The sequence below is a fragment of the Sturnira hondurensis genome, unplaced genomic scaffold (assembly GCF_014824575.4).
Source record: "Sturnira hondurensis isolate 20B ecotype Veracruz unplaced genomic scaffold, ASM1482457v3 Scaffold0014384, whole genome shotgun sequence".
NCBI classification, from domain to species: domain Eukaryota; kingdom Metazoa; phylum Chordata; class Mammalia; order Chiroptera; family Phyllostomidae; genus Sturnira; species Sturnira hondurensis.
This window is the reverse complement of record NW_028087015.1, coordinates 1-13053: the sequence shown is the minus strand read 5'-3', so window position 1 is coordinate 13053 and position 13053 is coordinate 1. Positions and strand designations below refer to the sequence as shown.

Genomic DNA, 13053 nt, shown 5'->3' with positions numbered 1-13053 from the left:
TGTTTTGGATTATAACCTTCAAAAGGGAAGGAACCATATAAAGTTGAAGCACACCTAGCAGAAGGTATGCACAAATGACATATCCATTAGTAAGGTGACCCTTAAGGAAATTCTGTTTGAAAGATTATTGGATTAAACAAGTCTAAGCTAAAAATACAAATACCTTCTCCAAGGATCTCTTTTGTTCCATAGTTTTTTGAAGTACCACCTGAGTGTGACTTGTGGCTTTGCCAAATATTGCCTAAGAAAAATAAACATCATATCAGTATAAATTAAATTTCTAATTACTCCTATGTGTACAATGAAGTTCACATTTTTTAAAATCCTCACTCAAGGATACATTTATTAATTTGAGAGAAGAAGGAAGGGAGGGAGGGAGGAAGGGAAGGGGAGAGGAGGGAAGGGGAAGGAAAAGAAGAGACATCAATGTGAGAGGAAAACATCTATAGGTTGCCTCCCTTATGCACCCCTGGGGACCAAACCCGCACCGAGGTATACGCCCTGACTGGTAATCAAACCTACAGGCCCCAGCCAGGTGGCTCAGTTAGTTGGGTTAGTTGGAATGTCCTCCTGTACACCAAAAGGTTGCAGGTTCAATTCCTGGTCAAAGCCCGTAGGAGAAGCGACCAAGTAATGTTTTTTTCTCTCTCAAATTTATTTATTTATTTACTTACTTATTTATTCACCCATGACCTTTCAGTGCAAAGGATGACATTCCAACCAACTGGGCCACACTGGACAGGGTGAAGTTCACATTTTTATTTTAAGGCAATAGCAAATTAATTTGAGATGAGAATTTCCACAGAGACCACTTTTTTGTGGAGCATTTGATAGTTCAAAAGTCAGAAGATCTTGGTTTGGCTCCTTCCCAATGAAGGGGAGAGTGCACGAAAGCATCTTCCATACAAAGACTTGCACAAAAACATTCATAGTACCATTATTCAGAATGGCCAAGAAGTGGAAACCCAATGCCCATCGACTGGTGAATAGATAAACAAAATAAACAACACATGCTACATCTGTACAATGGAACATGAGTTGGCAAAAAAAGGAACAAAGTGCTCACACATGCCGCACCGTGCTTGAACCTCAAAACATCCGAACTAAAAGAATCCAGACACATTGTATGATTCTATCTATATGAAATAGAAAAGGCAAATCTGTAAGACAGAAGGTAGATCAGGGATGGGAATGGGGAGTGACTTGCTATGTGTAAGAGGTTCCTTTTTGGGGTGTTGAAAACATTCTAAAGTTAGATTGTGGTGATGGTTGCACAACTCTAAGTCTAGTAAAAACGAACTGCATGCTGAAAACAAGTAAATTTTGTAGCATGGAAATTATACCTCAATAAAGCTGTTTGAAAACCGAAACCTCCAAAAGAAATGGAATTATATCAAGCATTGCTGCTTTTGTTTTAAAAGTTAAAACCACACGAACGAGTATTGCATTGTGAAAGTGATGGAAGTTTTCAAACAACTTCTTACCATGCTTTGAAGGATTTTCAGTGCTTCCTCTTTACCTTCAAGTTGTCTTTGAGATGCCTCAAGTTCAGTTTTTAAAATTTCTACCTCCTGAGGAAAGAAATAAAATCAGTCTTCTTATCTGCAAGATGTGCAATGCCAAATGATCAATTTGATGAAGAGTCGACACGTAAGCTCAAAATGCAGTTTGACTCAAAGCACTCTGACCTTATAAAAGAGGTTAGAAGTTCCTACAGGCTCTATAAGTGGACCAGACAGGCCAAAATTGACAGCCTCACTATTGGATGCTATTTGTAACTCAAAGCCCAAATCTTTTGCTTTTACCCTCCTAGGCCACACAGCTAAGGATCTGAAAAAAAAAACAAAAAACCCTTAGGCCACATAAAATAAGCACATGATCATTCATAGCTCCAGTAGTTTTATAGGCTGAACTGTGTCCCCACAAAAGAACTGTTCAGATTCTAACTCCTGGAACTGTGAATGTGACCTTATTTGGCAATAGTATCTTTGCAGATATAATTAAGTTAAAATGAGATCAGACTGGTTTAAGCTAAGCCCCAACTCAATGATTGGTGTCCTTATAAAAGGAGAAAAACTTGGACACAGACACACAGGGGAGAATGCCATAAAATGCCAGAGACTGGAATGAGGCAGCCACAAGCCAAGGAATGCCAAGGACAAGGATTACTGGGGACAACTACCAGAGGCAAAGAATCCTCCTCATGTCCTCTCAGGGAATATGGCCCCCCAATACCTCCATTTTGTACTTCTAGCCTCCAGAACTGAGAGAATAAATCTCTGTTGTTTCAAGCCCCCAGTGTGTGGTACTTTGTTACAGACGCTTTCAAAGAGTCACAGACGGTCCTGGCTGGCTCAGCGGATTGAGCTGGCTGGCTCAGCGGATTGAGCGTTGGCCTGCAACCCAAAGGGGTGCCAGTTCGATTCCCAGTCAGGGCACATGCCTGGGTTGTGAGGCCAGGTCCCCTGTAGGGGATGCATGAGAAGCAACCACACTTTGATGTTTCTCTCCCTCTCTTTTTCCTTCCCTTCTGCTGTAGCTATAAATAAATAAATAAATAAAATCTTTTTTAAAAACCCAAAGAGTCACAAACATACACTAAAATGGACATGCCCTGAGATGGGCTTCCCGTTTCCCACAGGACAGGTGCCCCTCACAGAAACACCTACTCCCAACAGGCCCAACAGGCCGGACCGACTTCAATTCACAAGAGAATTTTTATATTTGCCAGAGTACTTACCTCTAATGTTTCATCAAGACGTTGCTTTAATTCTACACTTGATAATTCTGAGTGAGAATCTATTAGGGAAAAAAAAACATATTTTTTTACTTAAAAACTACTTAAATAAAGATATGTGTTTACAAATTATCAAATATCAATTTCCCCTAAATTGCAAAGCGAAAAGAATTGTAATAAACCAAGTAATGATAAAAATAGGTACCTTAAAATATTTCACAAATGAAGACAAACATACATTGAAGAAAAAGACTTTTAAAAAAGACTCTAAAACTTGTTAATAAATTGGTTAGTTACATAGAAACACAACACAAGAAAACCCCATAAATGCTAGTGAGTGAAATAAAACAATTCTGCTGTTTGGCTTAAGTGTGATCAATATGGCGATATGAATAGCTAAGAAATAACCTGGACTTAGTTTCTTCTCAAAGAGAATGACTAGAAGTCTCCTGTAAGTTCAGTTATTCTCTCCTCAGTGTGGTCAGTTGAGACAGGAAACTGAGCTCTCCAGAGCTTCATTTTCACTGTGGTCTCAGAGGCAATAACACTAACCAAAGTGACAAATTACAAGCAAGACGAAAAGAAGTAAGTGAAAAAAATTAGAAAGAATATTTTGCTATTAAATTTTTCTCAAAACTATTGGGGTTTTTTTGCTATTTTGAACTTTCCTCAACATGCCAGTATCCAGGGCAAACCCACATCATGTTTTTACTCTGATGATACAGCATTCCAAAGAGGGACAAAGTGACATTGCATTGACAATGACAAGTTCTGTTTCATTAGGACTTGTGGTAGGCAGAATAATGGCTCCCAAAGATATCCACATCTTAATCCCCGCAACCTGTGAATACATGGCAACAAGGACTGTAAATTGGTACTTGGAGATGGAAGGTTGTCCTGGATTACCCAGGTGGGTCCAAGGTACTCCAGGTCCTCGTCAATGAAAGAGGAGGCAGGAGAGTCAGGGTCAGACTGATGCAGCACCAGAAAGCCCGCAGTAGCCACTGCCGGCTTTGAAGATGGAGGAAGGGGACCACAGGCGGCCGCTTCTCTCCTAGAGCCCCCAGGAGGCGTGTGGCCCTGCCTGCACCCTGATTTTAGCCCAGTGAGCTCTGTTATGACGTTTGACCTACAGAACTGTAAGGTAATAAATCTGTTTTGTTTCAAACCATTAGATTTCTGATAATTTGGAAATAACCTATTAGGAGATTTGCATAATACTCTTACCTATGATCAGGTCAACTTCGATAAAAAGACAAAAGTGCGTAAGACAACAAAACAAGAGCTCATGCTCTTACTGTTACATCTTGTTTCCATCCCAGTGTTTGCCCCATGTTTTTACAAAGGCAGCTGGGCTTAGTGTTCAGTTTTCAACATCTTGCTTGCAAAACAGTGTATACTCTCTAAAGCACAGGTGGCAAATACAAGGCCCATGGGCTGAATCCAGCCCTCCACCTTGTTTTGTCCAGCCCGGCACCTTGTTTCTATCTGGCAGCAGCACCAAGTTCCTTGCCCCTAGTGAAGGAGTAGTTACATTTACATAGTCCTAAAATTACATTCAGCCCTTTGAAGGCAACTGAAAGGCTGATGTGGCCCCCAGTGAAACTGAGTTTGACAGCCCTGCTCTAAGAACTTGGAAGAACAATGTATAAATAATCCCGTCCTAATTTCAAGGATTTTGAGGGATGAGGATAGATCCCCAGCTACAACAGTTGTTTGTAAATCCGAAACCAGGTTTCTTAAATTATTTTTGCGCTGCTCTGATTCGTGTCTGTCCTGCCTGGTAGGGGATGTTTCACAGCGTGGACTGCAGGAGACTCAGCCTCAGGAGAGCTGTGTCACAGCACAGGCACGCACTCACCCACGAGTTTCCGGTCCCTTCAGAGTCGTGTCATTCCATCACAGTATGAGTCTCAATTTTACTCTTTTCTTAATGGGATAATTTATTTTTATAATAAATTGAGGTTAATTTTGTTTCGATATTTTTTGAGAATTTCATAATATCCCTAAGATAACCAGAAGTATCGTGTTCTGCGGGGGACACTCCTTCCCCAGATAAGCACCAGGCTTGGGGTGCTCAAATGTCATCTCCTTCCAGAGGCTTCCCTGACCCTTGCCTAAAACAGCAGTGCCCCAGGCCCTCCACTCACTCACTATCCCTTCACTGACCACCACTTGATGTCACATAGCTGCTGATTTGTGGGTTTATTTTCTGTCTCCTCTACTAAAGTACAAACTCCATGACATAAGGCCTTTGACTATTTTTCCAGTGATGTTCCTCATAGAGCTTAGAACTGTCCCAAACACCTAATAGGTACCCGATAAATATTTGTTGCATAAGAAATAAAGAATAAATGAAGTATGCCATGACGTCACCAAAAAAGCAAGGTAGGTAATTGTGTACTGATATCACTATGTATTAATACAGAATAACTAGTGTACTTCACAATTTGAACAATTCTTGGAAATAGAAGTATCAATTACTCTTGAACCATCACCAATCTCCAGGGAAGAAGAAAGATAAATTTCTAAAATCCACTCTGGTGACCCAACTCCATGTGCGGGAAGGGTGGAAGCACTAAAATTCACAGGGGAGCAGGAGAAGGAGGAAGAGGGCACCAGGCATCCTTACCCGGGCTGCTCTGTCGTCTGCAGTGGGATGTTCTGGACCCGACAGGGTGTGTATCTTGCAAGCCCTTAGGCCTGGAATATTGAAAAACAGCACCACTTCTTTCTTCCCCGTTTCCTGGAAATGGGGGAGGGCTAAAGTTCCTTTCACCTGATCTTTTTCTAGATGTAAATAAAGGTGAAATTTGCACTTCATAAATACCGCCGGGCCTTCTTCCAAGGCCGTATCCTAAATCGCCTTCGGCCATATCGTCATCCTCTGGTTCCCAGGTCTGCGCCTGCGCCTGCGCCTCCGCCGGCCCCAGAGGCCTCGCCACCCTGCTCATCAGCCAGATGCCTTATTGACCATAAGGAAAAAATGGTTCCCTGTAGTTAAGAAGTACAGTAGTTAAAACACTGTCAGTGAAAGAAAGTTGGGTTTTCCCGGGGAGAAAAAGTTCACGTTTGTGTTATGCAGGCGTGACTATCCCAGAGAAGCACCAGCACAAAGACGCAATCCAATTCAGCATTTCAGGCCTTGTTAGGTAAGAAGCATTCCAACTGCTTATTTCAAAGATGCAGTGAATTGTGGGGAAGCAGGAAAGGCTTTTCCTTAATGCAGTAATCAACTGATCAGGATAAAGCAGAGCAGTCTCTGCTAAGGAAACAGAACGTTCTTGATGCACAAGCGTATAAAGGAAAGGGTTCAGTTTTCACAAGCCTAAGAACTATAGAAAATTCAGAAAACTCTGAAAAATGAGACTTCCAATGACTGAGACCACTCTGTCTCTGCCCCTTCACAGCCCTTTATCCAGTTGAGGTGCTGGGGACTCTTCCCCTTTCTCCTACAGCCCTACTTGCCTCATCTGCTATTTCTGTTAGTATAGGTGGGAGGGATGTAGGTGCCCCACCTCTCTTTCTAAAATCAGATTGCATTTGTGTTCACAACGGATTTTGCAATGCAACCACAGCAAATACCAAAGCCTTTTCATTGGCTAAATGCCCTAGGCTCCCTCTGCCCCAGCCCCTCAGGCTGATGGCCCTGGCCTCCCAGGTGCTCTGGACCAAGCCAGGCATTCCTGCCCCAGAGCTTCCTGCTCTCCCTGCAGGGGCAGGGGTGGGGGGTGGGGGGGGTGGTTGGGGTGTGGTGGGCCCTGAATGCTCTTTCCTAGGACAGATGCACAGCTATTTGTTAGCTCCTTCGGTCTCACCTTCTCAGTGGGGCCTCTCCTGACACCCCATTTGAAAATTGCTAACTTCTCCCTGTCCACTTACCTGCTTTATCTTTTACCTTCACACATATGACCTTCTAACTGGGGTGTCCAACCTTTGAAGTCTCTGCACCACACTAGAAGGAGAGGAGTTTTCTTGGGCCACACACTAAATAAATTGCTACATGTAACCACACAAAAACATCTCTTAATGTTTTAAATAAATTTACAATTTTGTGTTGGGCTGCACTGACAGCCATTCTGGGCTGCATGTGGCTCTCAGGCAGCAGGTTGGACACCCCTATTAGGACAAAAGCCACTTTCTCAGGCCCCCTTTCCCACAGCTGGCTAGACCACAAGCATGACTGGCCCTCATCATTTCATGATGCACTGGGAACACCCTGAAGGCGCAGAGGCTCCAGGAACCCAGGAAACAGGACATACCAGACCACAAAAACGGACTGGACCCTGTACCCAAATATGACATTGAAACAAGCTGCAGACTAACATCCTGCTCTACAACCACCCCATTTCCGGATAAACACTCAAAGCCCTAACCCACACGGGGCTGGGGCTGGTGCACATCTTCACACCTAGCCCTCTTTCTCCCTTGGGCAAGTGAAAACAAAAACCTTTACCTACTGCGCTCTCTTCTCCCTGTGAATTCTTTCACAGCCCATGTCACCAATCACCCTAACACCTTCTAACATACCCCTCCATGTTTTACTCATTTTTCAAATCATGCCACTAAAAGGGGGAAAGTAGTGCAAAAGAGGGAGCCCCGTGAAGCTGCGGATGGCATCAGCCTGACCTGGATGCCTCTCAAGAGGTAGGGCACCTGGAAAATTGTCCCCCACCAAAGTCCAAACCTGCTCTACATGGCCCTAAGACAAATGTGAGCTCCGCGAGGGGCAGAAGTTTTCATGTGTTCAGATCCCCACTGCATTCCCAGTGCCTAATACTGAGACATAATTGGTGCTCAAGTACTTGTTTAATAAAAGAACAAAGCAAGGAAGAAACATATACTGAAACCAACTTGCCTCTAGGGTAGAAAAACAAAAGCAGTCACCTCAGCAAGGCTCCATACTGGATACCTCAGGGCTCATCTGCCTGCCCTTCCTCCTGGAAGAAAACATCTCCAAGTAAAAATCTACAGACAAATCATAACCTAGCCTTCCTGGTCTGAGGACCATTGTTGGCACCTACCTGCTGACAGTAGCCTACCTGGTAGCTGGAGGGCACCTGAAATGCTCAGTTTAGTACACACAGTGCAGTCAAGAGGGACTTTCACCACCAGATGTTTCAAAACAGCTGCTTTGCTGTACTTATTTAGAAAGATTTCATCCTTTTCACAAACTCATTAAAAATACAAAAGGAGCCCTGGCTGCTGTGGCTCAGTGGATTGAGTGCGGGCCTGCAAACCAAAAGGTCACAAGTCAGGGTACCCGCCTGGGATGTGGGACAGGTCCCCAGTTGGAGGTGTGCGAGAAGCAATTGATCTATGCATCTCTCGTTCTTTGATGTTTCTCTCCCTCCCTTTCTCCTTCCTTTACTCTCTCCCTAAAAATAACGAAATAAAATCTAAAAAACAAATACAAAGGGAAGAAAGAAATGAAACACATCTGACATATTTTTTTAAATATCCTATGTATTAGGACTTTCAAAAATCTCAGTTCTTCAAAAATAATTAAATCTCATTTTTTGCTGCAATCTCTTTCATTCTTCCACTATTAAAACTAGATATGGGTGCCAAATAAATTCAATCATGTATGAAGCGTTTTCTGTTGCTTTAGGTCAAAGTACCATATATTTTCAATGTTTAAAAGAGAAAGGCCCTTAAAAGATTTAAAGTAATTCATCATGAAAACAGATACAAAGATGGAAAGACACTCAACATCATTAGTCATCAGGGAATTGTAGATTTAAACTACAATGACATTCCATCACCTACTACTGCCAATTCCAAGTGCTGCTGGGATATGGACATCCAAGTACACTGTTGGTGGGAGTATAAAATGATACAAACACTGTGAACAGTTTGGCAGTTTCTTTCCAATGGTGACCCAGCAACTGCATTCCTGGTATTTACCCAAGAGAAATGAAAACATGTTCATATAGAGATGTCTGCATGAATATTCATAGCATTATTCAAATTAGCCCTGATCTAGAAATAGCCCAAATGTCCATCAACAGGAAAACAAATGATAGTATATCTAATAGAATATATTCATCAATAAATAATGAATTCTGATAAATGCAGTAACATGGGTGAATCTTACAGATATTATGCTAACCAAAGAATCACAGTACCATATGGAATCCTGGAAGAACTAATATTCATAACAGATAATAGATCAATGGGTGCCTGGGGTGGGAAGGTGAACTTCAAAGGCCATGAGGGAATTTTTCTGGGTGATGGAAAAGTCTTATATCTTGCCTGGAATGATGGCTTGTCAAAACTAATCCAACTATATACTCACAATGATGCTTTTTATTTTATGTAAATTTTTAAATTTATTGAGGTGACATTGGTTAATAAGATCACATATGTTTCAAGTGTGCATTTCTATGATACATGCTCTGTTCGTTGCACTGTGTGCCCACCACTCAAAATCAGATCTCCATCACCATATATTTGGCCCTCTATACCCTCCACCATTATAGGCTGAATTTTACCTTTAGTGCAGCAGAATCCTGTTTACAATTGCAACTTCATGTCTCTGTTAAGGAAGCTGTGGTCACAGCTAGGCAGCCAGCAGTGAAGAAAGTGGAATTGGTCAACACAAAGAAGAAGACAATTAAGAGGAAAGAATATGCAATCACAGGATTAGCTGAGAATATTTTTTAACGTGCCATATATAAGATCTGTCTAGAAAAAGTCCAGCCATTGTTAATATAACAAGAACAGTTTGCCTGACATCCATGTAACTTGGCAGCCAAGCAGAGTGGACTGGAATGCACATGTGTGAACAATGACAACTTTACTAGTCAGTGGGGGTGATAGACGCCATTAAGTGAGCATGTGTACTGTGTGGCCGTCACATTCAAAATGACTGAGCGAGTAGAGCAATGAATCTGTATCAAATTTTGCATTAAGCTTCAACATTCCTCTGGAGAAATTATTTGGATGATTCAGGAGGCTGCAGCTTTGGGCAGCTGGTGACTGGCAGCTTCATCACAACGACGTGCCCTCTCACGCATCATGCATACTTTTTTTGGGAAAGACTAAATCTCCTAAGTGACTCAGCACCCCCCAGCCCAGATTTAGTGACTTCTGGCTTTTCCCAAAACTAAAATCACCTTTGAAAAGAAAGAGATTTCAGACTATTGATGAGATTCAGGAAAATACAACAAGGCAGCTGGTGGCAATTGAGAGCAGCTGTGTGAGGTCCTAAAGTGTCTACTTTGAGGTGTCATTGTCCTATGTACAATGTTTATTGCATCTTGTATCTTCGTCAATAAATGTCTCTATTTTTCATATTACATGGCTGGATACTTTCCTGACAGACCTTGTAATAGGGGTCATGGGAACACCTTCCTGCTATTCAGAACTGAGTGTAATACTAAGCTTTCACATAGTCTTATGCTCCATTAATTTTTTTTATTTTTATTTTTTAAAGATTTTATTTATTTATCTTTAGAGAGGAAGGGAAGTAGAGAAATATCAATGTATGGTTGCCTCTCGTGAGTTCTCTGCTGGGAACTGGCCTGCAACCCAGGCATGTGCCCTGACTGGGAATCAAACCGCGATCCTGTGGTTCGCAGGCCCAAGCTCAATCCACTGAGCTAGACCAGCCAGGTACTAATTTTTATTTTTATCTCTTATCTTTAGAGGGAGAGGGAAGGAGAGAGGGAGAGAAATATCAATGTATGGTTGCCTCTCATGTTTCCCTGTCGGGAACTGGCCTGCAACCCAGGAATGTGCCCTGACCGGGAATCAAACCGACAAATTTTCAGTCTGCAGCCAGCACTCAATCCACTGAGCCACACCACCTGAAGCTTGGAACCTGTTTTCAAATCTCCAGAATGGGTTTAATCATAACTACTTTATAGGGTTATATAAACTCTACATTTTGGAACCATTGATATATTTGAAATTAATGTTTAATGCATTAGAATTTGAGTATTAGTTTCATTTGCCAAATGAGGGGATTGGATAAGAACATTTTGGGGGGGGTTAGAGCTCTAATATCCTGGTTCTATATCAGCATTTTCCAAATTGTGCCACATAAAGCCCTAGTTACATGAACTATGAGGCATCGTTAGGAATAAAAGGGCCATTCTGGTTTTATTAAGAGGTGTATTTTCCTATGCTAGTCCAGGCACACATGACTAGCCCAAAACTATACAGAGAGTGGCAGAAACTACTAGAAACTAGAAAACTAGGATTGAAGGATTAAACTAGAAACTACTTCTCTGGCTCCTTGTTCTGCAGTCTGGCCACTTGGAAAAAGGCAGCAGAATGATTAGACTGCAGACTGAGCAAATCCTACTTCTGCACTAACAACTCTTTGACACGTGACCGATGACTTCCTAATGGCTAAATCCAAGACCTAGTCTCGTTCCTCAGCCACCTCCACTCCTGCAGAAGCTCCCTACTGACTCATCACACCCAGGCGCCTGGTCCACTATGGCTCTTCAACCTCACAGGAATCCCCCACTCTGTTATCTGCCTACCCAGGCTCCTTTTCCTCTTCCTGTCCATTCTGTATTTGTTTGGCTTCCACTCCAGCAGGATATCCTGACAGCAATTCGAACACAGCTTGTTCAAAAACAAATTCACACCCCTCCCCCACTACAGCCATGTCTCCTCAGGTCCTGTATTTCTGCAAATGCATCAACCGCCCTCTAAAACATCCAAGTCTGAAATTCAGGAATACATTTTTTCTTTCCCCTTCTTCTTTCTTCTCTCTGGTACTTTCAGATGTCAAGTCCTTTAGATCCACAAACTCTCCCATGCCATGATTTTCTTTGCACATTAACAGACTTCACAGACTTGGCTGAATTGCTTATACTCCCACTGGACTAAACCAATGCTTCCCTAGTTGATCTACCCCAAGCTATCCTACACAGTTGTCAAGCGCAGTCCAAAGATGCCCATCACATTCCATAACCCCCATGACATACAAATATATAATAAAAGTGTTGCCCTGTTTTGTACAAGAAGAATCCCGTTTCACCACCTGTTTCAATTGTCAGTACTCGTTGGGTCTGATCAGTGCTTCCTTGTAAAAGGGACTGCGATCTCTTCCCGGTGGCCTCAGCCTGGTCACCTTCAATCGTCACTTGGGGCCATTCTCCACCCTAGGAATGTTTTTTCCTCTCAAGCCCGAGCTCAGTTCATGACAGCCCTCCCTGCAGTAGCCTTCCAGACTACCTTGGGCCAGATGTGATTTCTCCTACCTCTGAGCCCTCCTAGTGCTGAACTGTCACTTTCAGTAGTCCTTCTTACCTAATGTTTTTACTGTATACACTCCTAGCTCAGGGAGTGTATGAGTCTCATTTGCTTGTGCATAACAGGGGTTCCAAAGGTGTTTAATGCTGATGAACAGAATTAAAAGAGAAAATAGATTCCTTCCTGGAAAACACAGACCAGAAGCATCCACACCCAGTGACCTAACAACTCTTGCCTTAGCAAACAAGTTGTTCAAACAATGCCTGTCAGGTCTGGAAAAGAGGAATGAACTGAATCCTGGCCTGGTCAATACTGGCTAGTTGCACAGCTCCATAGAATTTTGTTTTGTAACTCTTCCTGTTAAAACAATTTTAGATTTACAGTTAATTGCAAAGATAATGCAGAGAACTCCTTTATATACTTTACCTAGATTCCTCCAATGTTGGTATTACAGTGCCTTTACCGAAATGTTAAGAAGTTAACATTTAAAAAAAAAAAGTTAACATTAGCTAAACCAACTTCATTAATGGTAAGAGGTTAACATTAGCTAAACAGACTTCATTATAATTTTCCCAGTTTTTCTCCTGATATCCTTTTGCTGCCCGAGCGGCCAATTCAGGATACTACATTGCATTTAGTACGCATTAATTGTTAAGGCTCAAAAATAATACAAAAAAAGAAAAGTGAAGTCAAGAGAAGACGAAAAGAGGCAGAAGCAGTCTCGTAAACCCATTCCCTATACTTTCAACATCGGACGAGGCCACTAAAATAGTATTAGCGGGAGAGAAGCCAGTTGGCCAGCTCGTCCACAACCTGCGGAGTTCCCGGACTGCGCCGCCACGTCCCGCCTCTCCCCGCTCCCCTCTCCCCACACTCGCGGTTCCACCTGCGGGCTCTGCCCTGCCCCCGCCCCGAAACCCCTTCTCGAGGAAGGATAAGGGAATCACGACTCCCATTGGGCCACCGCGCCCCCGGTCACCCTCGAGCCCCCTTCAGCACGCTCACCTGGCCCCCGGACGCCACGTCCCGAGCGCCGACGCGTCCTCCAGCAACGTGACCCCACAGCGCAGACCGGAGCGGGGAGGCGCCTCCGGGCTGGACTC

General features: G+C 42.9%; 1 protein-coding gene across 8 annotated transcripts in view; it reads right to left on the bottom strand.

Annotated features, from left to right (window-relative positions):
- Positions 1-12984, bottom strand: part of CCDC125 (coiled-coil domain containing 125) — a 28752-nt gene extending 15768 nt beyond the window's left edge. The window contains exons 1-6 of one of the 8 annotated variants that reach the window (XM_037062809.1): positions 9232-9427; positions 7596-7677; positions 5370-5731; positions 2741-2799; positions 1485-1571; positions 164-241 (exon numbers count right to left, since the gene is read on the bottom strand). In XM_037062809.1, coding sequence (XP_036918704.1) covers positions 164-241; positions 1485-1571; positions 2741-2799; positions 5370-5691 — 546 coding nt within the window. In that variant the 5' untranslated portion in view covers positions 5692-5731; positions 7596-7677; positions 9232-9427. The other 7 variants (XM_037062810.1, XM_037062807.1, XM_037062813.1 and 4 more) reach the window with 7 other exon arrangements.
- Positions 12985-13053: the final 69 nt, after the last annotated feature.